The sequence below is a fragment of the Arvicola amphibius genome, chromosome 2, assembly GCF_903992535.2.
Source record: "Arvicola amphibius chromosome 2, mArvAmp1.2, whole genome shotgun sequence".
Taxonomy (NCBI): domain Eukaryota; kingdom Metazoa; phylum Chordata; class Mammalia; order Rodentia; family Cricetidae; genus Arvicola; species Arvicola amphibius.
The window spans coordinates 99,517,641-99,539,682 of NC_052048.2; the positions used below are offsets into that span (position 1 = coordinate 99,517,641).

At 46.9% G+C, this 22,042-nt stretch overlaps 1 protein-coding gene across 1 annotated transcript in view; it reads right to left on the minus strand.

The window, feature by feature from the left end:
* Positions 1 to 22,042, minus strand: part of Cpsf3 (cleavage and polyadenylation specific factor 3) — a 31,785-nt gene that overhangs the window by 2,133 nt on the left and 7,610 nt on the right. The window contains 13 exon segments of the mRNA XM_038319988.2: positions 491 to 560; positions 2,733 to 2,775; positions 2,777 to 2,821; positions 4,417 to 4,511; positions 5,459 to 5,557; positions 8,176 to 8,284; positions 9,986 to 10,138; positions 12,724 to 12,870; positions 14,024 to 14,182; positions 14,884 to 15,059; positions 17,259 to 17,409; positions 18,540 to 18,629; positions 19,941 to 20,118. Coding sequence (XP_038175916.1) covers positions 491 to 560; positions 2,733 to 2,775; positions 2,777 to 2,821; positions 4,417 to 4,511; positions 5,459 to 5,557; positions 8,176 to 8,284; positions 9,986 to 10,138; positions 12,724 to 12,870; positions 14,024 to 14,182; positions 14,884 to 15,059; positions 17,259 to 17,409; positions 18,540 to 18,629; positions 19,941 to 20,118 — 1,515 coding nt within the window.

Consider the following 22,042-nt stretch of genomic DNA (forward strand, 5'->3'; position numbering starts at 1 on the left):
CGACAAAAAGTGCTTCGTAAGTACTCCTGGAGGCCCATTAGAATGGTGCTGACCAGGCTGGGCACTGGCATCCAGCACTAACCACTGGGCATAACTTGGTACAACACACCGTGAGTTCAGCACCCCTACCCGTGTACCCACACACCCGCGCACCCTCACACGTGCACCCCCACACTCGTGTACCCTCACACCCGTGTACCCACACACCCGTGTACCCATACACCCACACACCCTCACACCTGTGCACCCACACACCCGCGCACCCACACACCCGTGCACCCTCACACCCGTGTACCCATATACCCACGCACCCACACACCCTCACACCTGTGCACCCACACACCCGTGCACCCACACGCCCGTGCACCCACATCCGCGCACCCGTGCACCCACACACCCGTGCACCCTCACACCTGTGCACCCACACACCTGTGTACCTACACACCCTCACACCTGTGCACCCACATACCCGTGCACTCCCAAGACTTACTGGAGCATGACTTCCAGCCTCTTGCTGTAAACATGCATCTCTAACTTCTTAGAGACCTTCTGCACCGCACCTAGAGGACAGACAGCTCAGTTTATCAAACAGGTCACCAGAGCATGGCTATGGAGACATGAAGTAACCATGGAGACCTCAAAGTCAAAGCATGTGATGTGTCACATGCCCACTCAGGCAAAAGCATGTGCCGTGTTATTCCATGTTTTTATAAAGAAACCACAATGGGGGCTGGAGAGATGGCTCAGTGGTTAAGAGCATTGCCTGCTCTTCCAAAGGTCCTGAGTTCAATTCCCAGCAACCACATGGTGGCTCACAACCATCTGTAATGAGATCTGGTGCCCTCTTCTGGGCTGCAGACATACACACAGACAGAATATTGTATACATAATAAATCAATCAATCAATCAATCAATAAATAAAAGAAGCCACAATGACATCCACTTTTATTTCCCATATTTCTCAAACTTACATTTTGAAGAGAGATGAGTAAAATTATAGGTCCAATAATCCCAGGACACATTAAGCTCTTTTGTATCTAAATGTTATGTACATTTAACATCTTCCTATATGGCATCTGATTATGGATCTTTGCTTCTTGCTCTTATAGAGGTCCCGGATTCAGTTCCCAGCACCCACTCGGGGCAGCTCACAACCTGTAACTCCAGCTCCAGGGAGTCCGACTGCTCTGGTCTCTACAGGCACCTTCATTCCCGTACACATACACACACGACTAAAAGTGAATCTTAAAAAAAAATACTCGCCAGGCAGGGCAGAGGTGGTGCACACCTTTAATCCCAGCACTCAGAAGGCAGAGGCAGATCTGTGAGTTCGAGGCCAGTCTGGTCTAGAGAGAGTTCCAGGATGGCCAGGGCTGTATTGAAAACCCTGTCTTAAAAAACTAAAATAAAAATATAAAATAATGGTAATAATAATACTTAAAGGTCTTGCCTACTAATAATGACTTTTTTCTTTTCTTTTTTAAACCCCAACAAACACACAACTTGATGGTCAAGATGAGTCATCTTTAATTTGGAGTTAAGGTCACCCTGGCACATCCATTCATATACCTCCCCGGTCTGCACCAGCTACACAATAAAGCACCCATTCATGTCTCTGCTTCCCCAAAGGGTAGGCAGAGCTAACATGTGACATGTGGAGTGTGCACACACACAGAATCTTTCCCCCTGTGGCAGTATCTCACTATGAAGTCCCCTCTTTCCTCTGACTCCCAAGTGTTGAGATTACAGGAATGTGAAGCACACCCAGCTTCTTTTCAATGTTTTGGTGTTTGATTCTATAAGACAGGGTCTCCTGTAGGGTCCAGGCTGGCCCAAATTTGCTATATAACTGAGGCTGGCCTTGAACTCATCCTCACGGCCAGAACCCTTCTCAGAGCTGGGGAAGGTTCCCAGGACTGGGTGCTCATTATGAAAGTGCTGCCACCGCTGAACCACATCACACAGAGCAAACAGCAGCACCGTTCCCAGGGCCAAAGGCGGAGGATGCTTACACTGCCATTACCCACAACCCAGATGCTCACCCGTGGTTCAAGGGAGGATTTGGAAGTGCCTGGCCTGCTTATTCGTGTGACAGAGTGGTCCACACAGAAGACTTAGGAAGTGACCAGCTCCACTTTCTTTCCTGAAATCAAAGTGCTAACAGCCCGTGCCCATGATGTGCCTTTAAGTCTAGAAATACTACGTATACTGAAACAAGGCCCCTGGAATGATGGGGATGGGGCCCAGCGTGGGGGGCATCTCCCCGGATACATAGGGTGGCTTCTTTGCCTGGGTGGCGCATCTGGTGAGGCACTGTAGTGCACACTGTACAGGCCGCAGGGGGCCAAGCTGCAAGGCCATGGCGCCCACACATGCTTGGCCTGGGGCCGCCATTCTGCTCAGGCACCTTCCCCCTGACATGAGGACCAGTTCTCTCCTGGACCGGGTAGCCAGCTCAGCCGAGCAGTATTTCAGCGTCTCTGCTCACAGGCTCAGGAGAACTGTGGCTACACGGGATTCTACCTTGGTGAGCCCATGGCCGTGTCCCTACTGTGTAAATGATGAGCCACAGTGCATAGCGAGGCACTGAAGGTCTGCACCGTTGTGTTCGTAACTCAAACTCACACACTAAAGAAGACAGGGAAACTGAATTTCCACTCAGGGCTCCACTGATCTTTAGTTCTATGAGTTGGGAGAGACGGAGTGGGGGGTGAGCATAGGCAAGGCCGTACCTTTCCTTATTTTTGGATTCGACTGAACTTCCAGTATCACGGTGGGTCACTGTGTCCGCATACATGTCGTTAGAGGGGTTCGCCAGCCACTACAAGGCAAAGATGGAGTCAGGACGGGAGACCTGCAGCCATACTGCTGCCTGTCAGGCCACAGGTCACAGGGGAGCTGCCGCTCTAGCTTTGCTGGGAATCAACTGACTCCTGGTCACCTGAGACCCCCCCTTAACTTCCTTTTAATCAGCAAAAAGAACCTACTACGCACCCCCCTTGTGGCAAAAGGTTTTCCATGAATTGCCATTTAATTTCCCCAATTATTTATGAAAAAAGAAACCTGATCCCAAAGTTACCACATGCAACATAACTGCCGGTGCTGGGAGACTCCAATCCACACCTGCGCCAGGGGCACAGACAGCAGGTCAAGAGGGTGAATACAAGGTGCGTGAGATGACCAGATACCAACACATGCACATCTGGCTTTGTGTTTGTACTGGGTCTCACCAGTGTATCCCCACCCCACCGTGGGTAATGGTATCTGACCAGCCTGTATGTCTGTGTGCCACCTCTCAGAGAGACTGTCGGTGTCCTGGCACTGAAGTTACAGTTGATTACGCATGGCCATGTGGCCACTGGGGATTGAACCCAGGGTCTCTAGAAGAGGACCTTCCAGCCCAGATGTTTGTCTTTTTAAAGACAATCTGTTTTTATATATCTGTCTTAACCTAATTTAAATGATGTCTAACCCTTTTGGATTTGAGTTATTTTACAGTTTATTCAAAACATGAAAATATCACTTTTTTTTTCTTTTTTTAAAGAAAGGCAGCATGATTAGTTTGTGGTTTTGTTTTGTTTTAGCTTGGTTTTTTGAGACAGGGTTTCTCTGTATTGCCCTGGCTGTCCTGGAATTCATTTTGTAAACCAGGCTGGCCTCAGAGATCCACCTGCCTCTGCCTCCCAAGTGCTGGGATGTGTCACCTATGCCCAGACTACAAAAAAAAATTTTGAGACAGGGTTTCATAAAGTCCAGGCTGAATATGAACTATCTTTGAGTCAAGGATACCTTGATTCTGATCCTCTTGCCTCTACCTTCCAAGCAGTGGGATGACCTACTTACACGGTGCTAGGGTCTGGACCAGGGCTTTGCTAGCTATTGCTGCTTAGTCGTTAGTGCCCATGATTATGTGTTAGGCTGGCTCAAGCAACTCAGCTGTGTCCAACCCCCAGAATTCAATCTTTTCCCCTTTAAGACCCTTCTATTTTTTAAAAAATTAAAATATAGGTACATTATTTTCCCCTTTCCCTTTCTTCCCCCTCCAACCTCTCCCATGTCAACCCCACCACCAACTACTCTGTCTCTAACTCACGGCCTCCTCCACTTCAATTGTTGCTGTATCTCTTTCCCTACACATGTAAGCATAGCCTGCTCAGCATAGATAGTGTTATTTGTATGTACTTGACTCAGGGCTGACCGCTTGGTCTTGGAAAACCCATCAGAAACTTTTCCATGGGGAAGACTTTCTCCAGCTCCCAGAATCCTCAGTTGCCTGCAGTTTTGTCTAGGGCTGGGTCTGTGAACTTCCCTCTTCAAAACTGATGGCACCCTGGATGACCATTAACCACATTGCTCTGCAATTACATGTGTGTATCTGAAACCTACTCCCCCTGTGAGGGGATGACTGGGCCTCACCTCCAGAATCACCATGCCTGGCTCCTGGATGACAGTAATATTTTTGAACACCTTCAGGGCAGGCTTTTCTTGAATTTCTAATTCTTCTACATCACCTGAAAAAAATTGTAAGAGTCATATGATACTCTTATAGACTCTAAGAGGCATTTGTCTTTGTAGAGATGGTTAAGATAGAGCTGCTGTAAGTGGGAAAACTAGAAACACTTAATGGCTGTGTTCTACGCTAATGGCTCACAGCCACTTAAGACACTGCAGTACACAATCCCTACATGTGCCCCTCAGGCACCAACACTTGGGCTGTCAGCTAGAGAGGCCAGACTCCATGGCACTCAGCTGAAGTGTGGGGACCTCATGGGCCAGCTCCCCACCTCCACCGAGAGTCAATCATCACTTGGGGAGTCCAGCTGCTGAAGGCTCCCTAGCTCTCAAGAACTTATTCACTAACTAATCAACCATTAACTCATGACTTTTCTCTTTGGCCATAATTCTTGTTTGAGGTCAATCTAAGGTGTCCCCGGGGAAGGGTCCTCCCCTACTTCTTGCAGAACAGCACCTTGCTTCAGGGGCTGTGAGGGCTCAGCAGCAGCAAGCATGTCACAGGCTGGCATGCTCCCGCCTCCTCAGAGAGCCCACCCCCATCAGGCGCCAGACATTACCAAACACTGGGTAAAGACAGAAACCTTCCATCTAAAATGGTGAGAATGAGAGACACAGGCTTATGTTCTCCCCAAGGTTTTACCAAGCCAGCTACAGACTGGTACTGGCAGAACAAAGAACGCAAAAATGTATAAAATCTTAAGTATAGGTAACTAAATCAGATTTTAAATACAAGGAGAAAAGACCAGTGATATTTTTAAGATTGTAGGTGATCAAAGATACCATGGGATTTTTTAAAGTTTGTGAGTAGTTTTTAAAATGTTGACTTTTATGTGATAAAATGACCATGCAGTACACAGGAATTCTGAGACAATTATTATAACGAAGTACTTTTTTTAAAAAAATTCTTACTAAAATGCAATGATGTGAATTTCAGTAAACACACCTGTCAATTTCTGTAGCTGGTAATACAGCAAATTAAAGGGCCCAGTATATGGGATGGCCTGGGTCTGTTTCACAGTGCTCATGGCCAGGTCAGTGTAATCTGAAAAGAGAATGAGAATAAATACATTTTAAGAGACCAGCTGAGCATGTGGTAAACACATATTCCTAGCACTTAGGAGTCAGAGGCAGAGGATTTGCCATTGGTGCCAGCCTCGGCTACAAAGTGAGACAACAGCTCAAAACCAAACAAATCACACAAAATACAACTTGCACAGACACACACCAGGGATTAAGAAAAACGTAGCAGATCCCGCACCCGTGCCAGACCCAGCAGGATGAGCCCACCTGTGCCACAAGTGGCAGGCTGCTGCTGTGTTTCCCAGGCTAACTCCCTACACTTATCCCATGCCACCCCAGCGGGTCTGGGTCTGGACGTGTTAGGTTCTTGGATGATTCCAAGCAAGTATAGCAGCCATCTGTACGTCTTTTCTGTTCAGTGTCTCTCTGTAACTACCTGGCCTGCGTGCTCTGACTTGAAACACTCTTTCCAACTCTCTCAGGAAGTCTCCTCTGTGCTCTCTGTGCGTTGGTCCCTCACTAGACTGGCCATCACCAGCCAGGACAGGTTTTAGTAACTCGTCAGTGTCCAGCTTTAGCCCAGAGGCTGGCCTAAGAGTGAGAGTTCACTGGGGCTGGACAGAAGTCAACAGTTAAGAGTGCACACTGCTCTCGCAGAGGATCCAAGTTCGGTTCCCAGCATCCAGGTTGGGTCACCTGCCAGTTACTCCAGCTCCATAGGGATCTGACACCTCCAGCCTCCGCAGGCACCAGCAGATGTGCACATACATTTAAAAATCATAAAAATAAATTAAGAAAGTTTTTTTAAAGAATTAGTGAAAAAAGAACAGCTTGTCCATTTATTTGTTGTTGTCGTAGCTGAAAGGTGACCTGTCTCACAGGTTAACATCTAACTATGCTAGCCTTCTCCTTCACGACACGCTTACGATCTGGCAGCACACAACAGCACCGAGTGTGAGCGCACTGCTGACCTGGAGATAAACCCCTGTCTTGGTGTCTCTTCTATTACTACCTGCATCATCTGGGAAAGCAGTACTCATCAATGGCTCAGACTTTACACAGATCAGAGCTCACATCGGAGTATTTCTATGTCCTGGGGAAAAGCAATTTACAAACATAAATGCAGTCCTATTTAGCTTCGTTCAAACCCCCATGTTTAGCTAGCAGTGGTAGCACACGCCTTTAATCCCAGCATTTGAGGAGGCAGAGGCAGGCGGATCTCTCTGAGTTCGAGGCCAGCCTGGTCTACAGAGCGAGTTCCAAGACTACACAGAGAAACCCTGTCTCGAAAAACAATAATAACAACACACATACAGAGAGAGAGAGAGAGAGAGAGAGAGAGAGAGAGAGAGAGAGAGAGAGAGAGAGAGAGAGCAAGCGAGCCCTGGCCATTCTTCTAGAGATAAAGAATTAAAAAACCAGTTATGGAAAGCTTGGGTCATAAAGGAACAAGGTATACCTGGGGCCTGAGCATGCTCGCCACTCAGAGGGCCAAGGGGTTCCATTCATACCATACCCACATTGAACTAAGACAAATGTAATAAAATGCTAGTTGAGCATGGTGGCCTGTATGTCCAATCCAGCTACTCAGGAGGTTGAGTCATCAGGACTGAGTTTGAGGCAGCCTGGGCTACACAGTGATACTCATAGTGGAGCACTTGCCTAGCAAAAACACAAGGCCCTAAGGCTAACCCCCAGTACCACATCAAGCAGCTCAAACTAAACAAAAACAAAAGTTAATTGGGGTAGTGCAGAAAGCTACTCCAGAAACTAAAAGCCCTGCAACACCAGAGAAGACAGAGAAGGGTGCTGCAGCCTGAGCAAGGGCAGGCCTTACACGTGAGCTACTCTTCAAAGCTGTCATCTGGTGAGTAATTCAAATGATCCAATAGCTTGTCAGGGAAAGCTCTTTCCCATGGAGCGATTCAGATTACATTCCCGTCCTACTTGATTTGCTGCTAACTGAAATCTGACCACTTGTGTGGCCAGATGACTCAACAAGTAAAGGATCTTGTCACTGCAGCTTCACGAGCCAAGGTCCATCCCAGAACCCACACAGGGAAGGAGCTTCCACTCCTGACAGCTGTCCTCTGGACCCCCTCCCCCCAGACGTGATATTTGTCCACACACACACACACACACACACACACACACACACACACGATAATTGTCCTCTGACACATACAAATACGCACATACAATGTGGGTAGGATTCCCCTCTGTATGCTATGAATATGTTTTATTGCCATTGGTTAATAGAGAAGCTGCTTTTGACCAATGGTTTAACAGAACATAGCCAGACTGGAAAAGATATATAGAGAGTAGGCAGAGTTGAAGAGAAGCCATGTAGCTGCCACAGGAGACAGACGCTGGAGCCACCAAAACTTTGCTGGTAGGCCACGGCCTCGTGGTGATGCACAGATTAATGGAGACGGGTTAGTTTAGGATATAAGAGCTAGTTAGCAATACGCTTAAGTCAAACAGTACTGCAAATAATATAGTTTTCTGAGGATTATTTTGAGTCAGGGCGGTCAGGAAATGAACAAGCAGAAACAAACAAGCAGCCTCCGACCACACAGGCATCACACAGGCACGCACACGCAGACTGAGACTGCATTCCACAATGAACAGTGTACTTACTGGAGAGGTCACAGGGAGAAAGTATGTGGTAATTAAAGTTTCTTTTAACAAGAATTCCAGAGACCCGCTGTCCCTGTTCTGGTTTCTTGTCTGCCAAAAAGCCCATGACCTAGTAAAAACAGAACAGAGTGGTGTCAAAGAGAAGGCTTCAGGCTTTCGTCACATGGGGTGAGGCATGTAAAGGGCTGCTCCGACCCACTGGGGAGCATGCTAGCCATACAATAGGAGGTAGCATCTCTGAACACAAAGTTCAGTAAGGATAGAATTACATACTGAGGCAACACTTTCTTTCCTTGTTTTGTTTAAAGATTTACTTATTTTATGTGTATGGGTACTCCATCTGCATGCATGCCTGCATTCCAGAAGAGGGTGTCAGATCCCATTATAGATGGCAGTGAGTCACCATGTAGTTGGCTGGGAATTGAACTCAGGACCTCCAGAAGAAGACACAGTGCTCTTAACTGCTGAGCCACCTCTCCAGCCTGAGGCAACACTTTCAACTACTCAAATACAGAAACCTTACCAATTTTTAAATTTATTTCCTTATTTGGCTTTGTTTTATAGATAATTAATGTACTATGTAGCTCAGGCCTGGCCTGGTCCTCACTATACAGCAGGGCCTGCTTCCATTTCCTATGTGCTAGAATACAGGCATGGGCCATGCCCAGCCGGAGCCCACCGTCCTGAAGTGTAAACTCTCACTACAGGCCAGGGCTCCCAGGGACGCCGACGCCTGTGCTGGAGCAGCCACAGTCAGGCAGTGGAGCGCAGCGGCTACGGCAGCACCCTGGCTCAGACTCACTGCCCGACAGCTGTCTCACAGGCCGTCCAGGCAAAGTAAAGATGCTAATGCTTTAGCGCTGGAAATGTTTTGGTGGAGCTGTGGCTCCATCTGGGGATGTAGCCAGGCAAGGACTCTACCGCTGAGCCTCACTGTCTGTGAGCAGCACGGCTCAGACAAAAAGCCGCATGCCCTGAGTCTCAGGTCTTTCACCTGTCATTTAGCTTTCTTGTCCTTCCTTATCACTGCTGCAACTCAGGATGCCATCTGAAATTTCAATGTTCTTCAGGGGCTGGAGTCATAAGCCTGTGCCACCGAGGAAGGTGTCCCTTAACAACACTCTCCCTCGGGGCCAGAGCCACAGCTCAGAGAAGACCATTTCTTGCTCTTGCATAGGTCCCACATTTCAATCCCAGTACCTAACTAGTAGTAACTCATGACCATCCATAACCCCAACCCCAGTTCCAGGAATCTGATGCCCTCTTCTGACTCCTCAGGTAGCAGACGATCTCTCTCTCTCTCTCTCTCTCTCTCTCTCTCTCTTCCTCCCTCCCTCCCTCCCTCCCTCCCTCCCTCCCTCCCTCTCTCTGATGAAGGTCTTCTATAAATCTGTTGATTTCATTGGTTAATTAATAAAGAAAACTGCTTGGCCTGATAGGTCAGAACATAGGTGGGTGGAGTAGACAGAAAAGAATGCTGGGAAGAAGGGAAGTGAGTCAGATGCAATGAAGCTCCGACCCAAGATGGACGTAGGCTAGAATATTCCTGGTAAGCCACCCCTCGTGGTGCTACACACATTACTAAATATGGGTTAATCAAAATGTGAGAGTTAGCCAGTAAGAGGCTGAAGCTAATGGGCCAAGCAGTGTTCAAAAGAATACAGTTTGTGTGTTGTTATTTCGGGGCATAAGCTAGCCAGGTGGCAGGAACGCAGCCCACAGCTCTTACTACATCCCCCCCCCCCCCACCCTCCCAACGTATCTCCCTGAAAAGAGAACACGGTTAGGATTAGCACCTGCTGCCTTGTACCTTGGCGAGCTTCTCTCCCCTGAAGTTCAGGGTCACAGCCTCTGTGTTCCGCGGATTGTGAACCTCGATGTGGACCTCATCGTTATCTTCATATTCCCGGATCAGCGCTGCTTTCAGCCTGGCCATTTCATTCTGTTCCCCATGGACTAGAATCTGCACAGAATAGATATGCGAGTATAGAGGGGCCCTCAGCAGGCAAAGGACTGTCTGTAAGAACGTTAGTTAATTCATGAGATGTTCACACTTGAACTGAGGAAATGGTCCTCTTGTCTTAAAGCTTATTTCTATCTATGGCTGTGTAGGGTGCAGCTGAGTACAGGAGCTGGCAGAGATGGTAAGAGGCTGGGGAGCTGCAGTCATGGGCAAGCTGTAAACCTCTGCATGCGGGTGCTGGGGACCAAACAGGTCCTCGGAAAGAGCAAAGGGTGCTCTGAGCCACTCTGAGCCATCAACTGTCTGGATCTTGCTTTCCTGTTTGGAACCGCTTTAAGCACTGATGGAATGTGCACTGTCATCTCTAGTTCCAAAGCTCACATTGAAGGCTGAACCAGATGGCTTACAAGGCTCTTCCAGCTTTAAATGGACTTCTTTTTCTCCTGCTAGGAAACCATTTCCTTTAGGTTTCTGGTAGTTTCTTGCTAAGTAAAGCAACTACAAGTAAGATGCAATGTTTACAGTGGCATCCGCCGCCCTGCACTGGCTGTCCCTCCATCTGTTTTGTTTTTCACTCCTGTCTTCCATGGTGGGCATCTCGTCTCCAAACCACTGGCAGACAGCTTCCATCTGGCCTGTGGAAGCACAGCCAGCATTACTCCAGGGCAAAGGCTTGTCACCGGGGTGCAAGGCCCAGTTTGGGCTGCCTGGACACTAACCACAATACTGTTCTGTACTGTGTAACCCAGGCTGAGCTCCACGGTTCCACAACAGCGTCGGATGCCAAGCCTGAGCAAGTACATGCATAAGAAGCACAGGCAGCCTGGCATCCATATGCAGTAAATGCATGTACTGCCACTACCACTGTAACCTCACATGCAGTCACATACTGTGTGCTGCTATTAGAAGTAAACATCCGCTGAGGATTGAGACCAGCGGCACAGATACAACCAGATGGCCAAGAGATACAAGGGACTGAAGGTGAGGCCAGCAGCTGAAAAAGCAGAACAGTTTTCCCACCTGGCCTCAAGGTATGAGGTGGGATCCATGAATCAGTTATACACACAGCAGAAGCACGTGATGGGGTCTACACTGTGCTCAAGTTCTACAGCCTACACATGATGCTGAGGAGGGGAATGATTTTCTCCATACAGGAGTCTGTTCATTAAGGGCTGAGGGAAAATACCTAGGAGGACCAGCATGCTACAAGTGCTCAAAAGCTAAGGACACGATCAGCCACTAGATGTCACTCAAACTAGCCAAAATGAGCATCAACAGCCTCAAGGATAATCAGCAGGCTATTGCTGGCCCTACTTAGACAAGCAGCATGGCTGGAGCTTGAAAATTCATGACTCCACTTATGTGAAATACAAGAACCGTCAGATTCAGAGCGACAGTAAGTAATTACAGAGAAGACTGGCGGGGCTGAGAAGAGAGTAAAATAGGGCACAGGCTTCTGCTTGAGGGGCAGGAAGTTCTGAAACCAGAAGTAGGGGCTAGGACATGGGTGTAGGTGAGACCGCTGAATCTCATACCTAAAAGCAGTGAAAGCTGCAAACTGCATGCTGTACGTATTTTAGCACAGTAAAATATTTGATAAAGAAACAGAATACAATAGCAAAAGGCCATTTCCTCTGAGCAAGTTTTCAGAACACTGGGAGGGTCTAGTCTATTTCCATGGATACTTGTTCACTTCCAATTAAAACCCAGCAGCTTTCAGCTTAAAAGTCTTCCAGATCCCACCAACACACTCGCGTGATGATGATAGCAAGAATAGTTTAAAACCAACAAACTCACGTGATGACAGCAAGAATAGTTTAAAACCAACAGAAACTCGCGTGATGATGATAGCAATAATAATTTTAAAAGGCTGAAAAGAGCAGCCGTTTAGAGGGTGCCCAGGCCTGGGTATGCACGTGAAGTCAGAGGGCGGCTCTGGGCGGTCCTCTCTGTGCCTCCACATAGGTTCTGAGGGCTGAATTCAGGTAACGAGGCTTCCGAGACAGCACGTTTACCCATAGAGCTGTCTTGCTGACCCATTATTATTTTTTTCATGATACTTAAAAAAATGTAAACTATACTAGTAAGGAACTAATTCAGTATCTGTTTCCATCTACATCTATGTAAACCTTGAACATTTACTCTTCAAATGACAGTCTGAACTGTCAATTTAATAACCACATAAAGTGCACTATGGGCTAGGCACTGTCAAGTACGTCATAATCTCACTTATTTTGTCTGCACAATAACCTTATAAATTGCTATCACCCTCATTTATAAAGCACAAAGATACACGGTAGGCAAAGGAGGGAGCTGGGGTTCGAGGCAAGTAGTCACACCCCCTACCCTGGTTCTTAGGCTGTTGGAGAGGCAGCAGAAAACAGAGCGAACACTAGAATAGGGTTGGTAAGCCTGAAGCAGTCAGTGTAAAATGAAGAAACAAGTGTAGAGGACCTAACTCAAGGGGAGAGATAATGGCTAAACCAAGAGCTGGTGGGGTGCTCTGTTCACAACGGGACGCTAGGTTTGTGAGAGCCCTTGCGTTTCGTGCACCTTACAGATGGACATGGCATTCACAGACTAACCACGTGAGGTGGCTTCAGAGCACGAATAAATTCGCTGGTTTGCTGGTAATCTGTGTGAGCAGAGAAAGAAATGTAGTCAACCGACATTTTCAGTGGTAACTTCTGTCCAGACATGGTAGTGATTTCTTCAGGTTCAGACATGATGTGCTGTTGGAAACAAATATGAGAAAACAGACTGTGCAATTAGACAACAGAAGGTGCGCTTTGGTTATGTCTTATACAGTCACAATCTCTAGGGTTAACCATTAAAGTCATTCTGATGTTCATGAGTTAGCAAGTACCAAACACTTGTGTTTTTCATTGAGTGAACATTTAATCAGAAAGGTCAGAAGATAACTAGTGCTCGGGGTCCCCAGAGCTGGCAGTGAAAGCTGGAGCTGTCAATAAAGTTGCACCCAGCTCTTGCTGCTGCAGCTCCTCCCAGGCACCAGGACCCACAGGACCCAGGCACACAACTCCAGTCTGGAGCCGTCTGCGCAAACAACCAGCAGCTCTCTACTGACTCCACAGCATGTGGCAAAGGATGAAAATGACCCGACTGAGAAACCACACTCTGTGTTTAAACTAAAACAGATATAAACAGCAAGAAGACAAGAGAACACGCTGTCTGGACAGCCATTAATTGCATCTAAAGTTCTGCACTGTTATCAACAATGTGTATACCCTAGGCTAAGAACAGCCATTTTATACCTACAGGAAGACAGCAGTCAGATAAGGCACCTAATACAGCTCTGTAGACATCCATGACACAGGCTGTGAATCCTTCGTCTGGAAAAATTCTAAATCTAATGTTTTTAAGCAAAAATGCCTGGGATGCTCAACTGGTAAAGTTTACACAAAATAACTCTAAATCCAAAGTCACACAATCTGAATGTAGTGATATTTCATTTGTATTTTAATAAACAAAGCTTGCCTGAAGTTCAGAGAGTAAGACAGCTGTGCTGGTCAGCCTAACAGACCAGGCAGTGGGGACACACACCGTTAATCCCAGTAGCCACACTAGTTTGCCATAGAAACCAGGCAGTAGTTGTGCACGGCTTTAATCCCAGCCCTAGGGAGGAATGTAAGACAAGAGGAGACAGCTCTCAGTCACAGTCTCATTCTGAGGTTCCAGGAGACAGGACGCCATTTCAGACTGAGGCAGGGGTGAAAGCCAGTGGCTGGCTGTTTTGCTTTCCTGATCTTCAAGTTGAAACCCAATTTCTGTCGCTGGATTTTTATTAATCGCACTATACCTAAACATGACTTATCCCAGCATTCTGGATGAAATACTGACTCACACTCCAAGATGGTAACTGACCTTGGCAAGTGTCCCTTCTACGCAGTACCCTGCGATGATGACGCCGTTCCTCTTGTCTGTACACCAGCTCTCAAACAGCTCTCTGGATAAGCCGTTTTGAATCATGCCTGGCGAGGCCATGACAACACTGGGACCAATGTCGTCAAAGTGATCCATGCTCTGAGAGACAAAGGAAGGAGTCAAAGCGGTTTCCACTGGGGGCCATCACACTGCTGCAGGAGTTGTGTTTAAACACCACGTCTTAAAATAAAAATGTGCAGGGCATGGTGGCCTTTAATCCCAGCACACAGAAGGCAAAGACAGGTGGTGGATCTCTGTGAGTTCAAGGCCACCCTGGTCCACAGAGAGGGTTCTAGGATAGCCAGGGCTATGTAGAAAGACCGTCTCAAAACACCAAAACCAACCAACCAAACGAACAAAATCAGCACGTTAACTCTGTAAACATGTTATTTAAAAAACATTTGGTGGTAAATATATTTAAAACAGATTTAATTGATCTTGGAAAGCCAAACATGGGTATTTTATAAATTCATACATGGAACTTGCAGAGCCAATCAAAAAGGACCAGATGTGAACAAAAGAATCTAAACCTGTGACCTGCCATATTTTTCCTGTCAGGAGTTTCTTCCTGTGGCAGAAGATATCCAAGTTATAGCTGCAAACTGAAGGTGTGTGGAGACCCAGAGCAAGGGCAGGACCAACTACAATGAGTTCCAGCACTGTGATGCAGGTCCAGCTACAGCGAGTCCCAACACCCCAGCACCGAGGTGAGGGATGTAAGTAGGAAGCCTCAGCAGGAGGGCTGCAGTCTGCCCTGCCTGCCCCTCGCCCCTCTGCCTCCTCTCCTCCACAGGCATCACCTTGAGGTTGCTGATGTGCTTGAAAACGAAGGGGTTGTTGATGTTGATTTGCTTCCGGATCTTGTCATTCATGGCGTTCACGTAGGTCTGGTACACCGCCATGCACTTCTTGGCCAGAGAGGACGCGTAGTAAATGGGAATGTCGTGCAGCTCTGGGTGGTTCTGCCAGTACTCGTCTACAGAGATTGTATGAGGCAGACATCACTTGGCAGACGAGGTGAAAAATTCAAATAACTAACGATAACAAAATTAACTTAAAAAATTTGAACAACTGAGAAATGAAGATCCGTATAAATGTATTTAAATAAGTTTGAGAAAAACTACCCTGTTCCTTATTAATGCAAACTACAAATCTAAATACTGGTATAACATCTAAAAATAAAATAAAGCTGTGACAGTAAGTCAAAGATGTGGAAGCTTCAACAAATACTTCATTTTAAATTTATGCTGATTAATAGACCATAACTGACTACTCCTCTCGAGGTTTTAATACACGTATTACTAATGTAATTATTATTTTAAACAGACTTATCAACTGCTTATTAAGTCATATTATTATTATAATTATATTTCCAAAAACCTTTTACACAAACCACTTACTACTAATTACCGAGAGCAGTGAACAAAACTCTCAAAGGAAGGCCTGTTTTCAGGGAAAACTCATTCATCCCAGCATTTGATAAACAGCGCAGCCCATCAGCTGCCCAGGTGCGCCCAAGAAATGCTTGTCTAGTGTGAGGGCTGTGGGGTCTGGAGCACACGTGCGCTATGGGGGCGCTAACACTGAGAGGCCATTCATGGTACCTGTAAATAGTCTGCCTGGATGATGGACATTTTTGTGACCTCTGGTACCCTTCACAGGGTCACCTGGCAGTGCCACCTCCACACCTCTACACTCTGCTGGTTCTGACCATTCTTCCTCACTGTTTGATAGACCGACCTGACTCACCATCGGGTTGGCCAGACTGAACAACACAGTCTAGGAGGGACTGACTGGCCCTTAGCTGAGTCAGCCCATCTTCCTCTGCCTGTTTTCCACTCAATGTGACAAAAACACTGTTTGTCCCCAACTCGAAGACGGCAGCACTCAGTCCCTCTAGTTCTCCTCACACTCCATGAACACAGGTGCTGACCGTCCACGTCTACAAGAATGCTTCCTTCATAGAATCAGGACAGGCCAAGTTCACAGGGATTAGTAAGCACAATGCACACCCGTCTTGGTTTTTCAAAGTTGTGCAAACTGACTGAAGTCTTTGGAAGACAGAAAAGCAGAAAAAGAAAATCACTCCTATTTCTATGATTCATTTGTGTTTGTATTTTCACCTAAACAGAAGCATAGCAGCTGTAGTTTTTGAGTCCTATTTTGTTGTTGTTGCATACTTAATCCTCTGAAAATCTACAATCTGTCCTGAGACTTCTTACACTCACTGACGTGGCATTTCCTGAAAACAGTGCTGAAGGGTTGGGCCTGGGATCCCATTCTCAGCTAACCTGGGCTATCTAGTGAAGTCTACCACTGCTCCACTGATCAGCTATAAGGGCCGTCTGGCCAAGGGGCTGAGCTGGGTGGAAGACTGCGTGACCTGAATAGAGGGCGCGGGTCGCACACTCTTGGAAGGTGGACAGACTGGCAGCAAGCCACGGTTTGCTTGGTTCAGGTTCCTCATCCCCCTTGCCAACAAGGAAGCAGCAGCAGCAGAGAGCTGGACCCCAGCGGGAACAGTGGAACAGCAGGTGACACTGTAACATGGCCCAGATTCCCCATTCTGTCTTGGAGTCATTGTGCACAGATTTTGCTATTAATAAAAGGTCATACAATCCCCAGACTTCTTTCATGAAAACCCTCAAATAACGACAAAGGACCTAAGAGGACACATTGCCTATCTCCCTTCGTGTCCTGACAGTGTCACTGCTAGTCTAGAAGTGCTCATGTTGGAAGGCTTCTGACACCAATGGGAAGCGCAGCGGCACAGCGGCCTGGCTCTTGTAGCAGAGGACGTGAGGTGCCATCTCTTCCGCTCTCACTAGCACCAGATCCCCATGTTGCCCCCATGGCACTTGGGACTAAACCTGGGGTCTCATGCATGCTGAGCAGGTGCTCTACCACTGAGTCACCAAAGTGAATTTTTAAAAGAAAGATGAGCTGGGCGGTGGTGGCGCATGCCTTTAATCCCAGCACTTGGGAGGCAGAGGCAGGCGGATCTCTGCAAGTTCAAGATCAGCCTGGTCTACAGAGCAAGTCCCAGGATAGGCTCCAAAGCTAGAGAAAAACCCTGCCTCAAAAAAAAAAAAAAAAAAAAAAAAAGGAAAAAGAAAGATGAAATGCTGTTTACTAGGCTGTGAGAGTAGGTGGATTTCAGCCATCACCCAAATACCTAGAATTAGTAGCAGCTCCTGAGCTCGTCCGAGAGCAAAGACAGGAATGAGCCCCCGGCCCCCTCTGTTGACAATGTCGTGCACAGTGTTGCAGAATCTTGCTTCTCGCTCTTCGCGCTTCTCATGGATGTGGGTCCCGTAGGTAGATTCCTAAATAACAGGTGACATGTGTAAGAACAAGACCATTTTAACCTGGAGAAAAAAAAGCTGAAGCTGAGTTTCATTTCTTCAACAACATGGCATTAACCTGAATATATGCTGTTATAGTAATAACTCAAAAAAACAGTAAATAATTAGAATTCCAACCTTAAGACCAAAGTTACAGAAATGGAGCCAGAGAATAACATAAACTGTTCCTTTGGGAGGCTTGAGAGAGGGCTCAGTGTTAGGAGCACTGACTGCTCTTCCAGAAGACCTGAGTTCAATTCCCAGCAACCACATGGTGCTCACAACCATCTATAATGAGACCCGATGCCCTCTTCTGGTGTGCAGGTATACACGTAGTCAGAACACTGTATACATAATAAATAAATAAATCTTAAAAAACAATGTTCCTTCCTCCCTCAGGATAACTTTGCTGGATGTTTTATCCTCCGACCCCGGAGAAGCCAAAGCTCCATAAGCAGACTTAGGTCACGTTTCCCGGGTAGGTACTCAGGCGCCATTACTCGGGAACTGCTGCATTCCACGGACTCGTCTGGAATGCAGATGACAGCAGCAGCCGGGCCATAAGCCAGGGAAGCCGTCCTAAGGAGCACCAGCTAGGCCACGTGGCGCCTACTCTGCACGCTGCACAGGCACAGCAGCAGGCAGGCGCCCGCCACATTCACGTCCAGGCCACAGAAAAGGGACCAAAGGTATTTGATGTTCCTGTGTATATGACAGGATGCCTGTTCCCTGACACTGTGCCAACCATCGCTCCCCTCAAAGTGCTTCTGAAGACAGTCATCCTCTTGCTTCCTTGAGATCTGAAAACTAGGAAAATGTGACAAGTGTCCCGTGGAAAAGGCAGTGGGACCATCTCTAACACCGTTTAACACGCCCTTCTAACAGCCTCACTAGAGAAGGTATGCAGGCCACAGGCAGGCACACCCTGTCTCCTCGCACTGCTGAGAGTGACCATGTTTCTAAAACCAGACTAGAATTAACTTCACAGCAGAGGGGTTCCAAGAGAGCCAAGAAAATCTTTACATAAAAAACAAACTTTCATGTGATTATTTTCCACTAGAAAAAGTTCTGATTCCACTGCACTAACTATAACCCAGTCCGTTAATACTTACAATAATAAGAATGTCTGGTTTAATATTAGGAATTTCAGCAGCCATGAGATGTCTGTCTTCTTGTCTGGAGAAATCACCTGTATACAACAGCTGTGAGAAAGCAAAGCTAGAAAATCAAGACCGGGAAAGGCTCCGTGCACTGTAAGCAGCTGAACCCTGAAGTCTAATAAGATTGACTTTAAAAAAGAAAACCCACCTGCCTACACGTGATGAATTTTAGATGCAATGCTTGCAACTAATTCTAAATGTGTAACTAAGTCATGAAGGCCACCCTGTGTTCCTATTACCCAATTTTCCAGAAAAATATATCCCATATCAGTACAATTCCCAGTGAGAACTGAGATCTGCACCCTGCTATTTCCTGTTATTTTTGGTGCCCTGGAGCACATGACAAGAATAAGCAACTTGATGGCACTGTCCAGCTCGTGTGCAGACATTTCAAATAGACGAACAGCTACAAGGTTTCACTAAAACCTGGTTCTCCGCTTTCTAAAGCAGAATCCCTGAAAACTGACAAGGCTTCCCCTACAGGTCTCATTCAATGGGTATTTTCAAAAAGCTGCTTGGCTGATTCTGGGCTGCAGCCAGAATGCAGACAGCTGCTCTGGAGTCTGGAGTCCAGGCCAGCAAGATGGCTGTTAGTAAAGGCAATGCTGCTACACCTAATGACTGGGGTCCAATCCCTGCAGCTCAAAGATGTCCTCTTACCTACCTACCCACCCCACCCCACCCACACACCCCACCCCACCCACACACACAGAGACAGAGAGAGAGAGAGACAGAGAGAGAGAGAGACAGAGAGACAGAGAGACAGAGAGAGAGAGAGACAGACAGAGAGAGACAGAGAGACACAGAGAGAGACAGAGAGACAGAGAGACAGAGAGAGAGAACAGCCACTCTGCTCAGGTGTTTACCTGAACCCTTCCTAATCATGGACATACACATGAAATCATGTTTTAATTTAGTTAACTAGCTTCAGCTTTATTGTGTGTGTAGTGAGTAGGTAGGTGCATTCCACAGCATGGGGGAGGTCAGAGGGCAACTTTTGAGAGTTGGTTCTCTCCTTCTGTTGTGGGCTCTAGGAACTGAATGCAGGTCCTCAAGCTTATACAGAAAACACTTTCACATGCTGAGCAATCTCATCCATCCATGTTTGAGTTTTAAACAGAAGCAGTCGCTAAGATGGTTTTTCCCTAAGCAGTTTTCTGAAGCCACTGAAGAGGACCAAGCCTGCAATGAATGGCTGGGGAACCAGCTCTGTTATAACGGAGAGGGAACAGCAGAGACGGAGCTTTAGCTTCTTTCCACGCTCTGCAAAGCTTGGGGAAGTTTCCACACCTCTCAGGGCAGGAAGCTCTACACTGACTGCTCTTGGGGAGAAGGATCCAAGCTACAGCGTACCTTCACACCCGCAATCTCGATCATAAACATGGCCGCTCCCAGGACGTGGCCAGCATGGTAACACCAGAACTTGATTCCCGCGACCTCCTTAACTTCATGGAAGTTGATGGTTTCGATTTTGTCCATACTTTCTTCTAAGTCCGTCTCCGTGTACAGCATGTCATCTGCTGATATGTTGCTGAAATTGGAGATGACATATGGGTACAGCTTTCTTTAATGCCTCGGTCCATAGAGATGGGCTATAGCTCAGGGACAGAGCATTTGCTGGAAGGCACAGGCTCAGTCCCCATACTGAAAACTCAAGAGCAACAAAGCCTACAGCACTTAGACTCTCAGACAGTTTCCATAACTACAGTAGAAAGGTGTGCATGGCTACAAAGCTTAACTGTGAGCCAAGTGTGACTCAAAACCCCTGACCCTGTGGAGCCAGGGTCTCACTAGGATGCTCAGGCTGACCTTGAACTTGTAACCTCCCTATATGAGCCTAAGGTGGGATCATGGGTTTGTGCTACAAGGCCCAGCTACACAAATCACTCTTTAATACGGTATTCTTAACTTCTATACACATGAACACGTTTATACACATGGACACGAGGCGGACATTCTCCACTGGCCTGGAAAAGGATTTCTCTTAATTTTGTGGATAACATCGCCTGAAAACAATAAAAAAGAACTTCACAGACTCTGTAGCCACAATGGATGGCTTCACCCGTCAAGCTGTCTCTTAACGGGCCACTTTAAGTAAACAACCCACTTGTCCCCACGCTCTGTCTGTAAAGTGGGATTTACAGGGAGCTGGCATGAGCTGCTGAGGGTGAGAGGGCTGGGCACTGAGGACTCCAGGCACTGGCTAACAGCGTTAGCATTAAGTTCTTTCCATCCCCTTGTATTTACACATGAGGAGTAACAAACACCGGGGTAGCTACCCAAGTAAAAGTCGACTGCTGAAGGCCAACACTTCACACTGGAGGTGTCCCAAACATGCTGGACTCAGTGGTAGAGGAGTGGACATTTCTCTTACAACTGGTGCCAACTTCCCCAGAGAACAGCATCACCTGGTCAGACTGCCCAAAGAATCCCCTACGCTTACTGTAGTCAGCCTTAAATGAACAGAATGGTTAAGTGCTACTCACAGAGCATTTTGTCAAACCTTTTCAGTTCTACACTTACTCAGATTTGAAAGGACGTAAAACCACACACAGACTGAAGTCACATGGTGCTGATGCACAACTGTACTCTGCAGCTAGATTACGGCATCCTTCGAAACAACACGGCCTGCACCTGACCTGCCAGGATGGGCTGCAGCTTGCATGCCCCACTGAGGTGACTCACCTGACTTTTTTTAAAAAATATTTTTATGATTTATTTAACTTTATTTTATGTGCATTGGTGTGAAGGTGTCAGATCCCCTGCAACTGGATCTTCAGACAGTTGTGAGCTGCCATGTGGGTGTGGGAATTGAACCCAGGTCCTCTGGAAGAGCAGTCAGTGCTCTTAACCACTGAGTCATCTCTCCAGCCCCTGACTTTTTTTTTTATTGGCTTTTGTTGACCTCTACATTTTTCTCTGCTTTCCTCCCTGCCTCTCCCCTCTCCTTTGACCTTCTCCCAAGGTCCCCAATTTGCTTAGGAGATCTTGTCTTTTTTTACTTTCTACTTCCCATGTAGATTATATCTATTTAAGTCTCTCTTAGTGTCCTCATTGTTGTCTAAGTTCTCTAGGATTATGATTTGTGGGCTGGTTTTCTTTGCTTTATGTTTAAAAACCACCTATGAGCGAGTACATGTGATAATTGTCTTTCTGGGTCTGGGTTACCTCACTCAAAATGATGTTTTCTACCTCCATCCATTTTCCTGCAAAATTCAAGATGTTGTCATTTTTTTCTGCTGTGTAGTACTCTACTGTGCAAATAAATGTACCACATTAAGGAAATGCTCAACATTTTTAGTCATCAGAGAAATGCAAATCAAAACAACTCTGAGATTCCATCTTACACCTGTAAGAATGGCCAAGATCAAAAACACTGATGACAGCTTATGCTGGAGAGGTTGTGGGGTAAAGGGAACACTTCTGCATTACTGGTGGGAGTGCAAGCTGGTACA